Source organism: Coregonus lavaretus (genome assembly GCF_964263955.1).
Source record: "Coregonus lavaretus genome assembly, chromosome: 25".
NCBI classification, from domain to species: Eukaryota; Metazoa; Chordata; class Actinopteri; order Salmoniformes; family Salmonidae; genus Coregonus; species Coregonus lavaretus.
The window spans coordinates 6,631,259-6,651,260 of record NC_140012.1 but is presented as its reverse complement, the minus strand read 5'-3'; the positions used below and the strand labels follow the sequence as shown (position 1 = coordinate 6,651,260).

The 20,002-nt window shown below is 44.7% G+C and overlaps 1 protein-coding gene across 3 annotated transcripts in view; it reads right to left on the bottom strand.

The window, feature by feature from the left end:
- The window catches only part of LOC311100958 (SUMO-conjugating enzyme UBC9-B-like), a 29,980-nt gene extending 10,139 nt beyond the window's left edge, over positions 1-19,841 (bottom strand). Inside the window, exons 1-2 of one of the 3 annotated variants that reach the window (XM_084141943.1) lie at positions 19,708-19,841; positions 7,445-7,523 (exon numbers count right to left, since the gene is read on the bottom strand). In XM_084141943.1, coding sequence (XP_083998069.1) covers positions 7,445-7,510 — 66 coding nt within the window. In that variant the 5' untranslated portion in view covers positions 7,511-7,523; positions 19,708-19,841. The other 2 variants (XM_084141944.1, XM_084141942.1) reach the window with 2 other exon arrangements.
- Positions 19,842-20,002: the final 161 nt, after the last annotated feature.

Genomic DNA, 20,002 nt, shown 5'->3' with positions numbered 1-20,002 from the left:
AATGTAAAACTGAAATACCTTATTTAAATAAGTATTCAGACCCTTTGCTATGAAACTCGAAATTGAGCTCAGGTGCATCCTGTTTCCATTGATCATCCTTGGATGTTTCTACAACTTGATTGGAGTCCACCTGTGGTAAATTCAATTGATTGGACATGATTTGGAAAGGCACATACACCGGTCTATATAAAAGGTCCCACAGTTGACAGTGCATGTCAGAGCAAAAACCAAGCCATGAGGTCGAAGGAATTGTCCGTAGAGCTCAGAGAAAGGATTGTGTCGAGGAACAGATCTGGGGAAGTGTACCAAAACATTTCTGCAGCATTGAAGGTCCCCAAGGACACAGTGGCCTCCATCATTCTTAAATGGAAGAAGTTGGGAACCACCAAGACTCTTCCTAGAGCTGGCTGCCCCGCCAAACTGAGAAATCGGGGGAGAAGGGCCTTGGTAAGGGAGGTGACCTGATTGTCACTGACAGAACTCCAGAGTTCCTCTGTGGTGATGGTTGTCCTTCTGGAAGGTTCTCCCATCTCTGCATTAGTCCACCAATCAGGCCTTTATGGTAGAGTGGCCAGATGGAAGCCACTCCTCAGTAAAAAGGCACATGACAGCCCATTTGAAGTTTGCCAAAAGGCACCTAAAGACTCTCAGACCATGAGGAACAAGATTATCTGGTCTTGATGAAACTAAGATTGAACTCTTTGAACCTGGCACCATCCCTACGGTGAAGCACCGGGGTGGCAGCATCATGCTGTGGGGATGTTTTTCAGTGGCAGGGACTGGGAGACTAGTCAGGATCGAGGGAAAGAGGAACGGAGCAAAGTACAGAGAGATCCTTGATGAAAACCTGCTCCAGAGAGCTCAGGACCTCAGACTGGGGCGAAGGTTCACCTTCCAACAGGACAACGACCCTAAGCACACAGCCAAGACAACGCAGGAGTGGCTTCGGGACAAGTCTCTGAATGTCCTTGAGTGGCCCAGCCAGAGCCTGGACTTGAACCCGATCAAACATCTCTGGAGAGACCTGAAAATAGCTGTGCAGCGACGCTCCCCATCCAAGCTGACAGAGCTTGAGAGGATCTGAAGAGAAAAATGGGAGAAACTCCCCAAATACAGGTGTGCCAAGCTTGTCGCGTCATACGCAATAAGACTCAAGCCTGTAATCGCTGCCAAACGTGCTTCAACAAAGTACTGAGTAAAGGGTCTGAATACTTATGTAAATGTGATATTTCCTTTATTTTTTATAAATTAGCAAAACATTCGAAAACCTGTTTTTGCTTTGTCATTATGGGGTAATATGTGTCGATTGATGAGTGGAAAAAACTTCATCAATTTTAAAATAAGGCTGTAACCTAACAAAAACGTGGAAAAAGTCAAGGGGTCTGAATACTTTCCGAAGGCACTAATATAAACTCAGCAAAAAAAGAAACGTCCCCTTTTCAGGACCCTGTCTTTCAAAGATGTTTCCCATGCCTGTGGAACGGTCGTTAAGAGACTAACAGCTTACAGATGGTAGGCAATTAAGGTCACAGTTATGAAAACATAGGACACTAAAAAGAGGCCTTTCTACCGACTCTGAGAAACATCAAAAGAAAGATGCCCAGGGTCCCTGCTCATCTGCATGAACGTGCCTTAGGCATGTTGCAAGGAGGCATGAGGACTGCAGATGTGGCCAGGGCAATAAATTGCAATGTCCGTACTGTGAGACAACGCTACAGGGAGACAGGACGGACCGCTGATCGTCCTCACAGTGGCAGACGACGTGTAACAACACCTGCACATGATCGGTACATCTGAACATCACACCTGCGGGACAGGTACAGGATGGCAACAACAAATGCCCGAGTTACACCAGGAATGCACAATCCCTCCATTAATGCTCAGACTGTCCGCAATAGGCTGAGAGAGGCTGGACTGTGGGCTTGTAGGCCTGTTGTAAGGCAGGTCCTCACCAGACATCACCGGCAACAACATCGCCTATGAGCACAAACCCACCGTCGCTGGACCAGAGGACTGGCAAAAAGTGCTCTTCACTGACGAGTCGCGGTTTTGTCTCACCAGGGATGATGGTCGGATTCGCGTTTATCGTCGAAGGAATGAGCGTTACACCGAGGCCTGTACTCTGGAGCGGGATCGATTTGGAGGTGGAGGGTCCGTGTGTCACAGCATCATCGGACTGAGCTTGTTGTCATTGCAGGCAATCTCAACGCTGTGTGTTACAGGGAAGACATCCTCCTCCCTCATGTGATACCTTTCCTGCAGGCTCATCCTGACATGACCCTCCAGCATGACAATGCCACCAGCCATACTGCTCGTTCTGTGCGTAATTTCCTGCAAGACAGGAATGTCAGTGTTCTGCCATGGCCAGGGAAGAGCCCGGATCTCAATCCCATTGAGCACGTCTGGGACCTGTTTGATCGGAGGGTGAGGGCTAGGGCCATTCCCCCCAGAAATGTCTGGGAACTTGCAGGTGCCTTGGTAGAAGTGTGGGGTAACATCTCACAGCAAGAACTGGCAAATCTGGTGCAGTCCATGAGGAGATGCACTGCAGTACTTAATGCAGCTGGTGGCCACACCAGATACGGACTGTTACTTTTTTTGACCCCCCCTTTCTTCAGGGACACATTATTCAATTTCTGTTAAGTCACAGGTCTGTGGAACTTGTGCAGTTTATGTCTCAGTTGTTGAATCTTGTTATGTTCATACAAATATTTACACATGTTAAGTTTGCTGAAAATAAACGCAGTTGACAGTGAGAGGACGTTTCTTTTTTTGCTGAGTAGAGATATATATCTATCTAGCCACACAAAAGTATGTAGACACCCCTTCAAATTAGTGGATCCGGCTCCTTCAGCCACACCCGTTTCTGACGGGTATAAAAATCTAGCACACAGCCATGCAATCTCCATAGATAAACATTGGCAGTAGAATGGCCTTACTGAAGAGCTCAGTGACTTTCAACGTAGCACCGTAATTTTCCAACAAGTCAGTTCATCAAATGTTTTGCACTGCTAGAGCTGCCCCGGTCAAATGTAAGTGCGGTTATTGTGAAGTGGAAACGTCTAGGAGCAACAATGGCTCAGCTGCGAAGTGGTAGGCCATACAAGCTCACAGAACGAGACCACAGAGTGCTGATGCGCGTTGCCCGTACAAATCATCGGTCCTCGGTTGCAACACTCAGTACAGAGTTCCAAACTGCCTCTGGAAGCAATGTCAGCACAAGAACTGTTCGTCGGGACCTTCATGAAATGGGTTTCCATGGCCGAGCAGCCGCAGACAAGCCTAAGATCACCATGCGCAAAGCCAAGCGTCAGCTGGAGTGCTGTAAAGCTCACCGCCATTGGACTCTGAAGCGCACACACACAAAAATAATAAACGCAACATGTAAAGTGTTGGCCATGAGCTGAAATATTTTTTTTAAAATCAGAATTATTCCTTATGCACAAAAAGCGTATTTCTCTCAAATTTTGTGCACAAATGTTTACATCCCCATTTCTCCTTTGCCAAAATAATCCAGCCACCATATCAAAAAGCTTATTAAAAAGCATGCACAGGTACACCTTGTGCTAGGGACAATAAAAGGCCACTTTAAAAATGTGCAGTTGTCACAACACAATGCCAACATGTAAAGTGTTGGTCCCATGTTTCATGAGCTGAAATAAAAGATAAAAGTTCTGAGGAGTATTTGTCTGTAATAAAGCCCTTCTGTGGGGAAAAACAATCTGATTGGGTATGCCCTCCCAGGCCCACCAATGGCTGCACCCTTGCCCAGTTGTGAAATCCATAGAATAAAGTGTAAGGAATTTATGTCAATTGACCGATTTCCTTATAAGAACTGCATCTCAGTAAAATTGTTATTTATATTTTCTATACACACAGTGCAGTCGGAAAGTAGTCAGACCCCTTGACTTTTTCCACTTTGTTACGTTACAGCCTTATTATAAAATGGATTAAATTGTTCCCCCCCTCAATCTACACAGAATACCCCATAATGACGAAGCAACATTTTTATCACATTTAGACAAGTATTCAGACCCTTTACTCAGTACTTTGTTGAAGCACCTTTGGCAGCAATTACAGCCTTGAGTCTTCTTGGGTATGACACTACAGTGAGGGAAAAAAGTATTTGATCCCCTGCTGATTTTGTATGTTTTCCCACTGACAAAGACATGATCAGTCTATAATTTTAATGGTAGGTTTATTTGAACAGTGAGAGACAGAATAACAACAAAAAAATCCAGAAAAACGCATGTTAAAACTGTTATAAATTGATTTGCATTTTAATGAGGTAAATAAGTATTTGACCCCTCTGCAAAACATGACATGACTCAAAACCCTTGTTGGCAATCACAGAGGTCAGACGTTTCTTGTAGTTGGCCACCAGGTTTGCACACATCTCAGGAGGGATTTTGTCCCACTCCTCTTTGCAGATCTTCTCCAAGTCATTAAGGTTTTGAGGCTGACGTTTGGCAACTCAAACCTTCAGCTCCCTCCACAGATTTTCTATGGGATTAAGGTCTGGAGACTGGCTAGGCCACTCCAGAACCTTAATGTGCTTCTTCTTGAGCCACTCCTTTGTTGCCTTGGCCATGTGTTTTGGGTCATTGTCATGCTGGAATACCCATCCACGACCCATTTTCAATGCCCTGGCTGAGGGAAGGAGGTTCTCACCCAAGATTTGACGGTACATGGCCCCGTCCATCGTCCCTTTGATGCGGTGAAGTTGTCCTGTCCCCTTAGGAGAAAAACACCCCCAAAGCATAATGTTTTCACCTCCATGTTTGACGGTGGGGATGGTGTTCTTGGGGTCATAGGCAGCATTCCTCCTCCTCCAAACACGGCGAGTTGAGTTGATGCCAAAGAGCTCGATTTTGGTCTCATCTGACCACAACACTTTAACCCAGTTCTCCTCTGAATCATTCAGATGTTCATTGGCAAACTTCAGACGGACATGTATATGTGCTTTTTTGAGCAGGGGGACCTTGCGGGCGCTGCAGGATTTCAGTCCTTCACGGCGTAGTGTGTTACCAATTGTTTTCTTGGTGACTATGGTCCCAGCTGCCTTGAGATCATTGACAAGATCCTCCCGTGTAGTTCTGGGCTGATTCCTCACCGTTCTCATGATCAGTGCAACTCCATGAGGTGAGATCTTGCATGGAGCCCCAGGCTGAGGGAGATTGACAGTTATTTTGTGTTTCTTCCATTTGAGAATAATCGCACCAACTGTTGTCACCTTCTCACCAAGCTGCTTGGCGATGGTCTTGTAGCCCATTCAAACCTTGTGTAGGTCTACAATCTTGTCCCTGACATCCTTGGAGAGCTCTTTGGTCTTGGCCATGGTGGAGAGTTTGGAATCTGATTGATTGCTTCTGTGGACAGGTGTCTTTTATACAGGTAACAAGCTGAGATTAGGAGCACTCCCTTTAAGAGTGTGCTCCTAATCTCAGCTCGTTACCTGTATAAAAGACACCTGGGAGCCAGAAATCTTTCTGATTGAGAGGGGTCAAATACTTTATTTCCCTCATTTAAAATGCAAATCAATTTATAACATTTTTGACATGCGGTTTTCTGGATTTTGTTGTTATTATTCTGTCTCTCGCTGTTCAAATAAACCTACCATTAAAATTATAGACTGATAATTTCTTTGTCAGTGGGCAAACGTACAAAATCAGCAGGGGATCAAATACATTTTTTCCCCCCTCACTGTACGAGCTTGGCACACCTGTATTTGGGGAGTTTCTCCCATTCTTCTCTGCAGATCCTCTCAACCTCTGTCAGGTTCGATCGGGTTCAAGTCCGGGCTCTGGCTGGGCCACTCAAGCACATTCAGAGACTTGTCCCCAAGCCACTCCTGCGTTGTCTTGGCTGTGTGCTTAGGGTCGTTGTCCTGTTGAAAGGTGAACCTTCGCCCCAGTCTGAGGTCCTGAGCGCTCTGGAGCAGGTTTTCATAAAGGATCTCTTTACTTTGCTCCGTTCATCTTTCCCTCGATCCTGACTAGTCTCTGAGTCCCTGCCGCTGAAAAACATCCCCACAGCATGATGCTGCCACCACCATGCTTCACCGTAGGGATGGTTCCAGGTTTCCTCCAGACGTGACACTTGGCATTCAGGCCAAAGAGTTTCAATCTTGGTTTCATCAGTTGTTGTATTAAGTACTGTTTCTCATGGTCGGAGTCTTTAGGTGCCTTTTCGCAAACTCCAAGCGGGCTGTCATGTGCCTTTTACTGAGGAGTGGCTTCCGTCTGGCCACTACCATAAAGGCCTGATTTGGTGGAATGCTGCAGAGATAGTTGTCCTTCTGGAAGGTTCTCCCATCTCCACAGAGGAACTCTGGAGCTCTGTCAGAGTGACCATCAGGTTCTTTGTCACCTCCCTGACCAAGGCTCTTCTCCCCCGATTGCTCAGTTTGGCTGGGCGGCCAGCTCTAGGAAGAGTCTTGGTGGTTCCAAACTTCTTCTATTTCTAATGATGGAGGCCACTGTGTTCTTGGGGACCTTCAATGCTGCAGAAATGTTTTGGTACCCTTCCCCAGATCTGTGCCTCGACACAATCCTGTCTCGGAGCTCTATGGACAATTCCTTTGACCTCATGGCTTGGTTTTCGGTCTGACATGCACTGTCAACTGTGGGACCTTATATAGACAGGTGTGTGCCTTTCCAAATCATGTCCAATCAATTGAATTTACCACAGCTGGACTCCAATCAAGTTGTAGAAACATCTCAAGGATGATCAATGGAAACAGGATGCACCTGAGCTCAATTTCGAGTCTCAAAGCAAAGGGTCTGAGTACTTATGTAAATAAGGAATCTGTTTTTAATACATTTGCCAACATTTCTAATAACCTGTTTTCTCTGTCATTATGGGGTATTGTGTGCAGATTGATTAGGATTCGTTATTTTATTTAATCAATTTTAGAATCAGGCTGTAACGTAACAAAATGTGGAAAAAAAATCAAGGGGTCTGAATACTTTCCCAATGCACTGTATCTGTATGTATACATACCACACAGTGTAAAAAAACATTAGCAACACCTGCTCTTTCCATGACAGACTGACCAGGTGAAAGCTATGATACCTGATGTCATGTGTTAAATCCACTTCAAATCAGTTTAGACGAGGGGGCGGAGACAGGTTAAAGAAGGGTTTTTAAGCCTTGAGACAATTGAGACATTGATTGTGTATGTGTGCCATTCAGAGGGTGAATGGGCAAGACAACAGATTTAAGTGCCTTTGAAGGGGATATAATATAATAAGGGGGGTGCAACTCAATATTAGGAAGGTGTTCCTAATGTTTTATACACTCAGTGTATATAAAATGTTTTACTTAAAACCACCTGCAGGCCGGATTGGACCCCCTCGCGTGGCGGATCTGAGCTGTAAGTTCGACACCCCTGGTCTAGAACTACACACAGAAAATGTGAAGCTTGACTGGCATAAATACTCACGAAAGGGTGGTCTTTCCGCCACGCTTTGCGCTCCTGAGCAAGCCGGCTCAATGCAATGCCAGACATGACTGGTGGGCTCCTGAAACAGCAGAAGTAACAAACAAGTGTGCTTTCAAAGGCATGTACATACAAAATCTAAGAAATTAGGTTACATGTATCATTAAGGCAGAGTGGGTATTATAATTATTCTACATTTTTGTTACAAAGTGGGATTCAAATTGATTTAATAGTTATTTTTGTCAACAATCTACACAAAATACTCCAATGCCAAAGTGAAAGAAAACGTTTAATGTTTTAAAGATAAAAAATAAAACACCTTGATTAGATAAATATTCACCCGGAGTCAATACATGTTAGAAACACCTTTGGCAGCGATTACAGCTTTCAGTTCATGAGTAAGTCTAAAGGCGTTAGCATGCTTCAGTTCGGCTGGCGCCTAGCTATGCGAACCGAACGAGTGTGCTTTCATACTCCCTTAAGACCTTCACTTGAAAAACGAAAAAAAAAAAAAAAGCACCAATAGTACTGTTTTTCCACTCAAGAAATGTGTCATTAATTTTGACGTTTTTGCCGAGATCTAACTAAGATGTTCGAACAAAAGACGGCACCAAATGTCATCATAATATATGCACAAACTCTTCCGAACGGTTTCGGCTGGGAAGCATGCGGACGCCTTAAGAGCTTTGCACACCTGGATTGTGCAATATTTGCCCATCATTCTTTTCAAAATTGTTCAAGCTCTTTTCAGGAGCATTCACTGTCTTCTTGGTCATTTCTACTTTTTGCAAAGCCTTTTATGTCAAATATACCATGATGCAGCCACCACTATGCTTGAAAATAATGAGGCAGTTAATCAGTGATGTGTTCAGGGTTTCCATTAGCCGGTAATTGCCAGCTTTTGTCAGAGAGATAGATATATATATATATATTTTTTTTAAACAAACAAAATCCCATTGCGAAATAGGTCTAATGCTTTTTAGCCTATTCATTGATCGAAATACAGTTGACTGGTCATGCTTATTGGTCTATAGCAGGGAATAATTAATACATTCTCTCCCCCCCCCCCCCAAGAGATTTTAATTTAAATAATCTATTCTAAACCATTCCCACGCATAATAGAGACACGTGATTGTATACAAACGTAAACAAGGTTTGAAATGTTTATGTTTTAGTCAAACATCTGCTTGGGCTTGCTGCAGTCAATTTGCAGGATACAAATTATTTGTAATTATAAACTGGGTGGTTAAAGCCCTGAATGCTGATTGGCTGACAGCTGTGGTATATCAGACCGTATATACCACAGGCATGACAAAATTAATATTAATTTTTACTGCTCTAATTACAATTATAATAACCAAAAGGCACCTCGGGGGTTTGTGGTATATGGTCAATATACCACCGCTAAGGGCTGTATCCAGGCACTCTGCGTTACTCCGCGTTGCCCAAACATAAGTAACTGCCTCATTTTCAAGCATGGTGGTTACTGCGGAAAGGTATGCTTGACATCGGCAAATACTGGGGAGTTTTTCAGGATAAAAATAAATGGGATGGAGCTAAGCACAGGCAAAATCCTAGAGGAAAACCTGCTTCAGTCTGCTTTATACCAGAGACTGGGAGAGGAAATTCACATTTCAGCAGGACAATATAACCTACAACACAAGAACAAATATACACTTGAGTTGCTTACCAAGAAGACCGTGAATGTTCCTGAGTGGCCAAGTTAAAATTGACTTAAATCTGCTTAAAAATCTATGGCAAAACTTGAAAATTGCTGTCTAGCCGTGTACCCCAACAGAGCTTGAATACTTTTTTAAAGAATAAATTGTGAAATATTTGCCCATTTACGACCCTGCCTTACACAGGAAGCGGCACAGGTCCTAATCCAGGCACTTGTCATCTCCCGTCTGGATTACTGCAACTCGCTGTTGGCTGGGCTCCCTGCCTGTGCCATTAAACCCCTACAACTCATCCAGAATGCCGCAGCCCGTCTGGTGTTCAACCTTCCCAAGTTCTCTCACGTCACCCCGCTCCTCCGCACACTACACTGGCTTCCAGTTGAAGCTCGCATCTGCTACAAGACCATGGTGCTTGCCTACGGAGCTGTGAGGGGAACGGCACCTCCGTACCTTCAGGCTCTGATCAGTCCCTACACCCAAACGAGGGCATTGCGTTCATCCACCTCTGGCCTGCTGGCTCCCCTACCTCTGCTGAAGCACAGTTCCCGCTCAGCCCAGTCAAAACTGTTCGCTGCTCTGGCACCCCAATGGTGGAACAAGCTCCCTCACGACACCAGGACAGCGGAGTCACTGACCACCTTCCGGAGACATTTGAAACCCCACCTCTTTAAGGAACACCTGGGATAGGATAAAGTAATCCTTCTAACCCCCCCATTACCCCACCAAAAAATAAAAAAAATAATTGTAAAGTGGTTATCCCACTGGCTATAAGGTGAATGCACCAATTTGTAAGTCGCTCTGGATAAGAGCGTCTGCTAAATGACGTAAATGTAAATGTAAAGCCCTTAGACTTACCCAGAAGACTCACAGCTGTAGTCGATGCCAAAGGTGTTTCTAACATGTATTGATTCAGAGACCTGAATACTAACGCAACTATATTAAATAATAAAAACGTTTTAAAGTACAATTTCTTCCACTTTGACAAAGTCTTGTGTAGATTGTTCACAAAAAAAAAAAAAATTACATTAATTGTAATCCCACTTTGTAACAAAATGTGAAGAAATCCACAGGGTCTTAATACTTTTACAAGGCAGAGGAAGGGTTAGTCATTCAAAAATCATGTCAACCCCTATCATTTCACAGAGTGAGTCCCATGTAACTTAAGTGATTTGTTAAGCCAAATCTTACTCCTAAACTAATTTAGGATTGCCTAAACAATGGGGGTGAATACTTATGAAACTACACTGCTCAAAAAAATAAAGGGAACACTTAACAACACAATGTAACTCCAAGTCAATCACACTTCTGTGAAATCAAACTGTCCACTTAGGAAGCAACACTGATTGACAATAAAATGTCACATGCAAATTGAATAGACAACAGGTGGAAATTATAGGCAATTAGCAAGACATCCCCAATAAAGAAGTGGTTCTGCAGGTGGTGACCACAGACCACTTCTCAGTTCCTATGCTTCCTGGCTGATGTTATGGTCACTTTTGAATGCTGGCGGTGCTTTCACTCTAGTGGTAGCATGAGACTGAGTCTACAACCCACACAAGTGGCTCAGGTAATGCAGCTCATTCAGGATGGCACATCAATGCGAGCTGTGGCAAGAAGGTTTGCTGTGTCTGTCAGCGTAGTGTCCAGAGCAGGGGTGTCAAACTCATTTTAGCTCAGGGGCCACATGGAGGAAAATCTATTCCCAAGTGGGCCGGACCGGAAAAATCATGGTATATATATATATATATATATATCTAAAACTTAAAAACAACAACTTCAGATTGTTTTCTTTGTTTTAATACGATCAACATACAACATAAAGCTGGAGCCTGAGGACAGTGTGTCCAAAATAGTACAAGCACAACATCACTATTAATCATAAAACACGTCAAGTTTATTTGAAAATTCTAAAGAAAAAGAACACAAACACACAATGCCTCAGTGATTCACAGAACTGTTTCACAGATCACAGAACTATATCAGGGTGTCATTTCTCAGGCAGAAATGTAGATACAAATAATGAAATCCTGTTCCCCAAACAAGTGCAAGAACCACAGTCAAGAATAGGTTAAATATACAAATAAAATAAAATCAATTAAAAACAATAGCACATCAACATAAAAACATATAAACATAAATCTGAAAGCGTTGCTCAAACTCCCGTAACAGTCCAGTTATTTTATCTTTGAACCGCTTCATGTCTGCCACATGTTGGGTCGCGCACACATTTTTCAGACAGGGGAAGTGAGCTGCATCACCACCAGCAAGTTGCGTCTCCCACAATGACAGCTTCAACTTGAAAGAACGTATGCGGTCATAATACTGCGTGACAACTTTGTTGCGCCCTTGCAGCTGTTTGTTCAAGTTATTCAGGTGCTCTGTAACATCCACCATAAATGCAAGGTCCGGCATCCATTTTGCGGAATGAAATTCTAACACTGGTTTGCCCTTTTCTTCCATGAACTGTTCAATTTCTTCTCGTAAATCAAAGAAACGCCTCAGCACAGCACCTCGGCTTAACCATCTTACCTCAGTGTGGTATGGCAGGCCATAGATGTGGTCTTTCTCTCTGAGAAGGCTGTCAAACTGACGGTGATTCAGGCTTCTGGATCGGATGAAATTAACAGTTTGGATGACCACCTTCATGACGTTATCCATCTTTAATGACTTGCAACACAAAGCCTCCTGGTCCAAAATACAGTGAAAAGTCAAAAAATCACGTCCTCCATTTGCAGATTGCACTTTCTCTCTGAACTTTGTCACAACGCCTGCTTTCTTCCCGATCATTGAGGGCGCACCATCTGTAGCCAGGCTGACAGCGCGGGACCAGTCCACTCCGACCCTGTCCAGCGCGCCGACGAGTGCGGTAAAAATATCAGCTGCTGTCGTTGTATCTGTCATCGGCACCAACTCCACGAACTCCTCGGTGACGGTCAATGTGTCATCAACTCCGCGGATGAAAATGGCCAGTTGTGCAACATCTGTAATGTCCGTGCTTTCATCAATTGCAACCGAAAACGCAATAAATGACTTTACTTTTTGCTTCAACTGGCTGTCCAAATCCACTGAAAGATCGGAAATCCTGTCTGCAACTGTGTTTCTTGTCAGGCTGATATTTGCAAAAGCCTGCCGCTTTTCAGGGCACACAATCTCCGCTGCCTTCATCATGCATGTTTTTACAAATTCACCCTCACTAAATGGTTTTGAAGCCACTGCGATTTCATTAGCAATGAGGTAGCTAGCTTTCACTGCAGCGTCACTGATGTCTCGGCTGTGAGTAAACACAGACTGCTGTTTCTTCAGACCCGCCAACAGTTCATTCACCTTCTCTCATCTCCGCTGTCCTTGAAAGTTGTCATATTTGTCGGCATGAAGACTCACAGTGGCGACGAAGGTTATATTCTTTCAGCACTGCAACATGCTCGGAACACACCAAACATACAGCTTTCCCATTCAATAGGATGACCATTTTTCTTGGAACACTCTGCACTCTGCGTCCACTTTCCTCTTTTTTGACAGAGACATATTGGGGCAATGAGGGTGCCAAAGCACATAATGTTAAAAGTAGAAGCCGTAATAAATATCGCGGGCAAAACAAAGTAGCTCATTGGCTGCACGTGCTTGACCTACTTGCTCTGCCCCGGTATAAACAGTTTGCTTGCTTAACACAATTGCTATTGCGCCATCCAGTGGACGCAATTGGAACAGCAGTTTATTTTCTTGAAAAATTGCAGCGCATTTTTATACTTAAAAAAAAAGAAAAAAGTTCTCTTTTTTTTTTTTTTATCATCTCGCGGGCCGGATTAAACCCGTTTGCGGGCCTGATCCGGCCCGCACGTTTGACACCCCTGGTCCAGAGCATGGAGGCGCGCCAGTACATCAGGAGACGTGGAGGAGGCCGTAGGAGGCCAACAACCCAGCAACAGGACCGCTACCTCCGCCTTTGTGCAAGGAGGAGCAGGAGGAGCACTGCAAAATGACCTCCAGCAGGCCACAAATGTGCATGTGTCTGCTCAAACGGTCAGAAACAGACTCCATGAGGGTGGTATGAGGGCCCGACGTCCACAGGTGGGGGTTGTGCTTACAGCCCAACACCGTGCAGGACGTTTGGCATTTGCCAGAGAACACCAAGATTGGCAAATTCGCCACTGACGCCCTGTGCTCTTCACAGATGAAAGCAGGTTCACACTGAGCACATGTGACAGACGTGACAGAGTCTGGAGACGCCGTGGAGAATGTTCTGCTGCCTGCAACATCCTCCAGCATGACCGGTTTGGCGGTGGGTCAGTCATGGTGTGGGGTGGCATTTCTTTGGGGGGCCGCACAGCCCTCCATGTGCTCGCCAGAGGTAGCCTGACTGCCATTAGGTACCGAGATGAGATCCTCAGACCCCTTGTGAGACCATATGCTGGTGCGGTTGGCCCTGGGTTCCTCCTAATGCAACACAATGCTAGACCTCGTGGCTGGAGTGTGTCAGCAGTACCTGCAAGAGGAAGGCATTGATGCTATGGACTGGCCCGCCTGTTCCCCAGACCTGAATCCAATTGAGCACATCTGGGACATCATGTCTCGCTCCATCCACCAACGCCACGTTGCACCACAGACTGTCCAGGAGTTGGCGGATGCTTTAGTCCAGGTCTGGGAGGAGATCCCTCAGGAGACCATCCGCCACCTCATCAGGAGCATGCCCAGGCGTTGTAGGGAGGTCATACAGGCACGTGGAGGCCACACACTACTGAGCCTCATTTTGACTTGTTTTAAGGACATTACATCAAAGTTGGATCAGCCTGTAGTGTGGTTTTCCACTTTAATTTTGAGGGTGATTCCAAATCCAGACCTCCATGGGTTGATAAATTTGATTTCCATTGATAATTTGTGTGATTTTGTGGTCAGCACATTCATCTATGTAAAGAAAAAAGTATTTAATAAGATTATTTCATTCATTCAGATCTAGGATGTGTTGTTTAAGTGTTCCCTTTATTTTTTTGAGCAGTGTATATTAGTTAATTTTTATTAAATTTGTAAACATTTGTAGAATTTAGTTTTCACTTTGACAGATTATTTTTGTATAGACCAATGATAAAATAAAAAAATCTGTTAAATCTATTTTAATTCCACTTTGTAATGCAACAGAATAAATTAAATGTATCCCAAGGGGGTTGAATCCTTATGATACCAACTGTATGTGTAATAAATCAATATTATAAGCATTATGGCGCCGGAGGGGATGGCTGCCATTTTACGGGCTCCTAACCAACTGTGCTATTTGGTGTGTTTTTTCGCATTGTTTGTAACTTACTTTGTACATAATGTTGCTGCTACAGTCTCGTATGACCGAAAAGAGCTTCTGGATATCAGAACAGCGATTACTCACCTCGAACTGGACGAAGAGTTTTTCTTTAATGAGTCCGACGCGAAGGATATACTGCTTCTCCGAGACCAGGCCCAAATCCCCGTCATTCGCGTGAAGAAAAGACGGAAATACAGGGGGCGGAGATCGGGGTGCCTTGTTAGAATTCGTCGGCGAGTGGGTAACCCAACTCCACCATCCGTTCTATTGGCCAACGTGCAATCACTGGAAAATTTACTGGATGATCTCCATTCGAGACTATCCTACCAACGGGACACTAAAAACGGTAATATCTTGTTTCACCGAGTCGTGGCTGAACGACGACACGGAAAATATACATTTGGCTGGATTTTCAGTGCATTGGCAGGACAGAACAGCTACGTCTGGTAAGACGAGGGGTGGGGGTGTGCCTTTGTCAATTACAGCTCGTGCGCGATGTCTAATATTAAGGAAGTCTCGATATTGCTCGCCTGAGGTAGAGTACCTCATGATAAACTGTAGACCACACCATCTACCAAGAGAGTTTATCTATATTTTTCGTAGCTGTCTATTTGCCACCACAAACCGATGCTGGCACTAAGACCGCACTCAACGAGCTGTATAAGGCCATAAGCAAACAAGAAAATGCTCATCCAGAAGCGGCGCTCCTAGTGGCCGGGGACTTTAATGCAGGCAAACTTAAATCCGCTTTACCTCATTTCTACCAACGTCACATGTGCAACCAGAGGAGAAAAAAACCTCTAGATCACCTTTACTCCACACACTGAGATGCATACAAAGCTCTCCCTCCATTTGCAAATCTGACCATAATTCTATCCTCCTGATTCCTGCTTACAAGCTAAACCTAAAGCAGGAAGCACCAGTAACTCGCTCAATACGGAAGTGGTCAGATGACGCGGATGCTACGCTACAGCACTATTTTGCTAGCACAGACTGGAATATGTTCCGGGATTCATCCAATGGCATTGAGGAGTATACCACCTTAGTCATTGGCTTCATCAATAAGTGCATCGACGACATCATCCCCACAGTGACCGTACGTACATATCCCAACCAGAAGCCATGGATTACAGGCAACATCCACACAGAGCTAAAGGCTAGAGCTTCCGCTTTCAAGGAGCGGGACACCAATCCGGACACTTATAAGAAATCCCGCTATGCCCTCAGACGAACCATCAAACAGGCAAAGCGTCAATACAGGACTAAGATTGAATCCTATGTGAGAATGCTGTTCATTGACTACAGCTCAGCGTTCAACACCATACTGCCAACAAAGCTCATCACTAAGCTAATGACCCTGGGACTAAACACCTCCCTCTGCAACTGGATCCTGGACGTCCTGACGGGCTGCCCCCAAGTGGTAAGGGTAGGCAACAACACATCTGCCACGCAGATCCTCAACACGGGGGCATGCTTAGTCCCCTCCTGTACTCCCACGACTGTGTGGCCAAGCATGACTCCAACACAATCATTAAGTTTGCTGACGACACAACCGTGGTAGGCCTGATCACCGACAACGATGAGACTGCCTATAGGGAGGAGGTCAGAGACCTGACAGTGTGGTGCCAGGACAACAACCTCTCCCTCAACATGTGCAAGACAAAAGGAGCTGATCATGGACTACAGGAAAAGGAGGGCTGAACACGCCCCCATTCATATCGACGGGGCTGTAGTGGAGCGGTTCGACAGTTTCAAGTTCCTTGGTGTCCACATCACCAACAAACTGTCATGGTCCTAACACACCAAGACAGTCGTGAAGAGGGCACAACAACGCCTTTTCCTCCTCAGGAGACTGAAGAGATTTGGCATGGGTCACTGCTGCTACTCGCTGTTTATTATCTATGCATAATCACTTTACCCCTAGCTACATGTACAAATTACCTTGACTAACATGTACCCCCGCACATTGACTCGGTACCAGTACCCCCTGTATATAGCCCCGTTATTGTGTTACTAAATAAAACAAAGTATAAAATAAAAAGTACATATTTTCTTAACTCTATTTCTTGAACTGCATTGTTGATTAAGGGCTCGTAAGCAAGCATTTCACGGTAAGGTCTACACCTGTTGTATTCGGCGCATGTGACAAATACAATTTGATCTTGCACAAGGGTATATACCTGGTTTACAAAGTCTAGCCTATATAATAATAATAATATGCCATTTAGCAGACGCTTTTATCCAAAGCGACTTACAGTCATGCGTGCATACATTTTTTATTTTTTTTTGTGTATGGGTGGTCCCGGGGATCGAACCCACTACCTTGGCGTTACAAGCGCCGTGCTCTACCAGCTGAGCTACAGAGGATCAAAAGATAAAAATATGTATAAACAGTGGCCCTCGAAGACTGGAGTTTTACATTCATAGATAAGTTGCTAAGTCTATCTCCCATGTTGACTTCCCTAGAAAGCTCCTGGTGTGTACAGAAGGTTATGTATCCAAAACTTAGGGTGTCCAACTTTGCCTAGAGGGGGTGAAAAAGCGCTTTGGTGAAGAAACGTAACTTCCTTATTTTTTAAAATACACTGCTCAAAAAAATAAAAGGGAACACTAAAATAACACATCCTAGATCTGAATGAAATAATCTTATTAAATACTTTTTTCTTTACATAGTTGAATGTGCTGACAACAAAATCACACAAGAAATTATCAATGGAAAGCAAATGTATCAACCCATGGAGGTCTGGATTTGGAGTCACACTCAAAATTAAAGTGGAAAACCACACTACAGGCTGATCCAACTTTGATGTAATGTCCTTAAAACAAGTCAAAATGAGGCTCAGTAGTGTGTGTGGCCTCCACGTGCCTGTATGACCTCCCTACAACGCCTGGGCATGCTCCTGATGAGGTGGCGGATGGTCTCCTGAGGGATCTCCTCCCAGACCTGGACTAAAGCATCCGCCAACTCCTGGACAGTCTGTGGTGCAACGTGGCGTTGGTGGATGGAGCGAGACATGATGTCCCAGATGTGCTCAATTGGATTCAGGTCTGGGGAACAGGCGGGCCAGTCCATAGCATCAATGCCTTCCTCTTGCAGGTACTGCTGACACACTCCAGCCACGAGGTCTAGCATTGTGTTGCATTAGGAGGAACCCAGGGCCAACCGCACCAGCATATGGTCTCACAAGGGGTCTGAGGATCTCATCTCGGTACCTAATGGCAGTCAGGCTACCTCTGGCGAGCACATGGAGGGCTGTGCGGCCGCCCAAAGAAATGCCACCCCACACCATGACTGACCCACCGCCAAACCGGTCATGCTGGAGGATGTTGCAGGCAGCAGAACGTTCTCCACGGCGTCTCCAGACTGTCACGTCGGTCACGTGCTCAGTTTGAACCTGCTTTCATCTGTGAAAAGCACAGGGCGCCAGTGGCGAATTTGCCAATCTTGGCGCTCTGGCAAATGCCAAACGTCCTGCACGGTGTTGGGCTGTAAGCACAACCCCCACCTGTGGACGTCGGGCCCTCATACCACCCTCATGGAGTCTGTTTCTGACCGTTTGAGCAGACATGCACATTTGTGGCCTGCTGGAAGTCATTTTGCAGGGCTCTGACAGTGTTCCTCCTGCTCCTCCTTGCACAAAGGCGGAGGTAGCGGTCCTGCTGCTGGGTTGTTGCCCTCCTACGGCCTCCTCCACGTCTCCTGATGTACTGGCCTGTCTTCTGGTAGCGCCTCCATGCTCTCGACACTACGCTGACAGACACCGCAAACCTTCTTGCCACAGCTCGCATTGATGTGCCATCCTGGATGAGCTGCACTACCTGAGCCACTTGTGTGGGTTGTAGACTCCGTCTCATGCTACCACTAGGGTGAAAGCACCGCCAGCATTCAAAAGTGACCAAAACATCAGCCAGGAAGCATAGGAACTGAGAAGTGGTCTGTGGTCACCACCTGCAGAACCACTCCTTTATTGGGGGTGTCTTGCTAATTGCCTATAATTTCCACCCGTTGTCTATTCCATTGGCACAACAGCATGTGAAATGTATTGTCAATCATTGTTGCTTCTTAAGTGGACAGTTTGATTTCACAGAAGTGTGATTGACTTGGAGTTACATTGTGTTGTTTAAGTGTTCCCTTTATTTTTTTGAGCAGTGTACATTTTACAATGACAAATATGATTTTATGTTCTGAATCGTTCAGTGTGGTCTTTCTCTGACATATCATCAACATTATATCCAAGAAGTGAGATATCGTAAACTAATACAGCCTAGCTCTGTTGACATAGGGGTGCAGGTTTCTCATAACTTTTGGGGATTTTACATTTTGTGGTCATTGTCTTCAAAGTTGTTTTCGCTGGTCGCAAAAAGCAAATTTTGCATGACACGAGCTGAATTAAAAGTAAAAGGCTTTGAAAATATAAAGCTTGGTATACCCTCATTGTTCCGTTGACATATAACAGAGATACGCTTGTTTTTCTGAGAGAGCTTACAAAAAGAACAGGGATTTTGAATAAGTATGAAAAGCGTATTTTAAAATACTACATGTCATGTCTCAAACTCGATATCCATCTTACCTCTATATTGTTTTATGTCCTGCGGATTCGAGAAGATCAGTTCAACAGGAAAATGAGCCGGTGAGGTAGCCAGTAGATTTAGTAATTGCACAGAATCCAGCCTATTTGACGCGATTTTCCTATTTCACCACTATGATAGTCATGGACTGAGCACACAGCTATCATCATAGCTAGCTAGCAACATAACATCATCCGGCTGTTCATCTGCGCCAGAAAACCCCATGTTTGCGCAAAATATCTCTGGTCCGCTGGCTGCCTAAAGCACGTTAGCAGGTAACTATGTCAGCGACGATACAAATTACGTATGAAAGAAATTACTCATAGTGCAAGTTACAGGTCAGAAACTGTGGCCAACTAGCCGACAACATGTGCGAGTACCCTACCCATATGTGGCGCACGGCTGGCGAACGGAGTCTGCTTGAACACTTGTCGTGTTATTTTTTTTTTTCCACATCTTGTTGTGGCAACGAGACTCGCTCTTCTCATCATCTGAAGCCCATAAATATGAGTTGCTATGTTGGTCCGCTTTCTTTAGTTTAAAACGGAACCAAACAAATTTGCAATAATACCACCCATGACTGAGCAGGACAAAGAACCGAGGGCTTCCCAAACTGGCGCACATTTACGCATCAACCAACTACCGAAAATTGCGCAAACTCAGGCAGATTATATAACCTCGTATTACATAAATACACAATTGTAAGGCCACGGGCGACATTCTCTTACCTTTCAATATGGCTATAATGACTCGTATTTTTTTAACTGGATGAATTAGCCGTGTTTAAATCGGGATAAAGCCCGGTGAAGTTTCCCTCCTGAAAAAACAACCGTTCCTGCCCAGGCTAAATAACCGGACCAGTAACATAGGCAACCTCCCAACCGCCTGAAAATAATTATAATTAAGTGGGGGTTCTGCAGGGATTGATGTACCATAATCACGTTACTAGTTTGTGTTAGTTGAAATAATTGACAATTAAGTGGTACAATGTTCATAATGTGGTCTGCATTGACTTGGGCACAA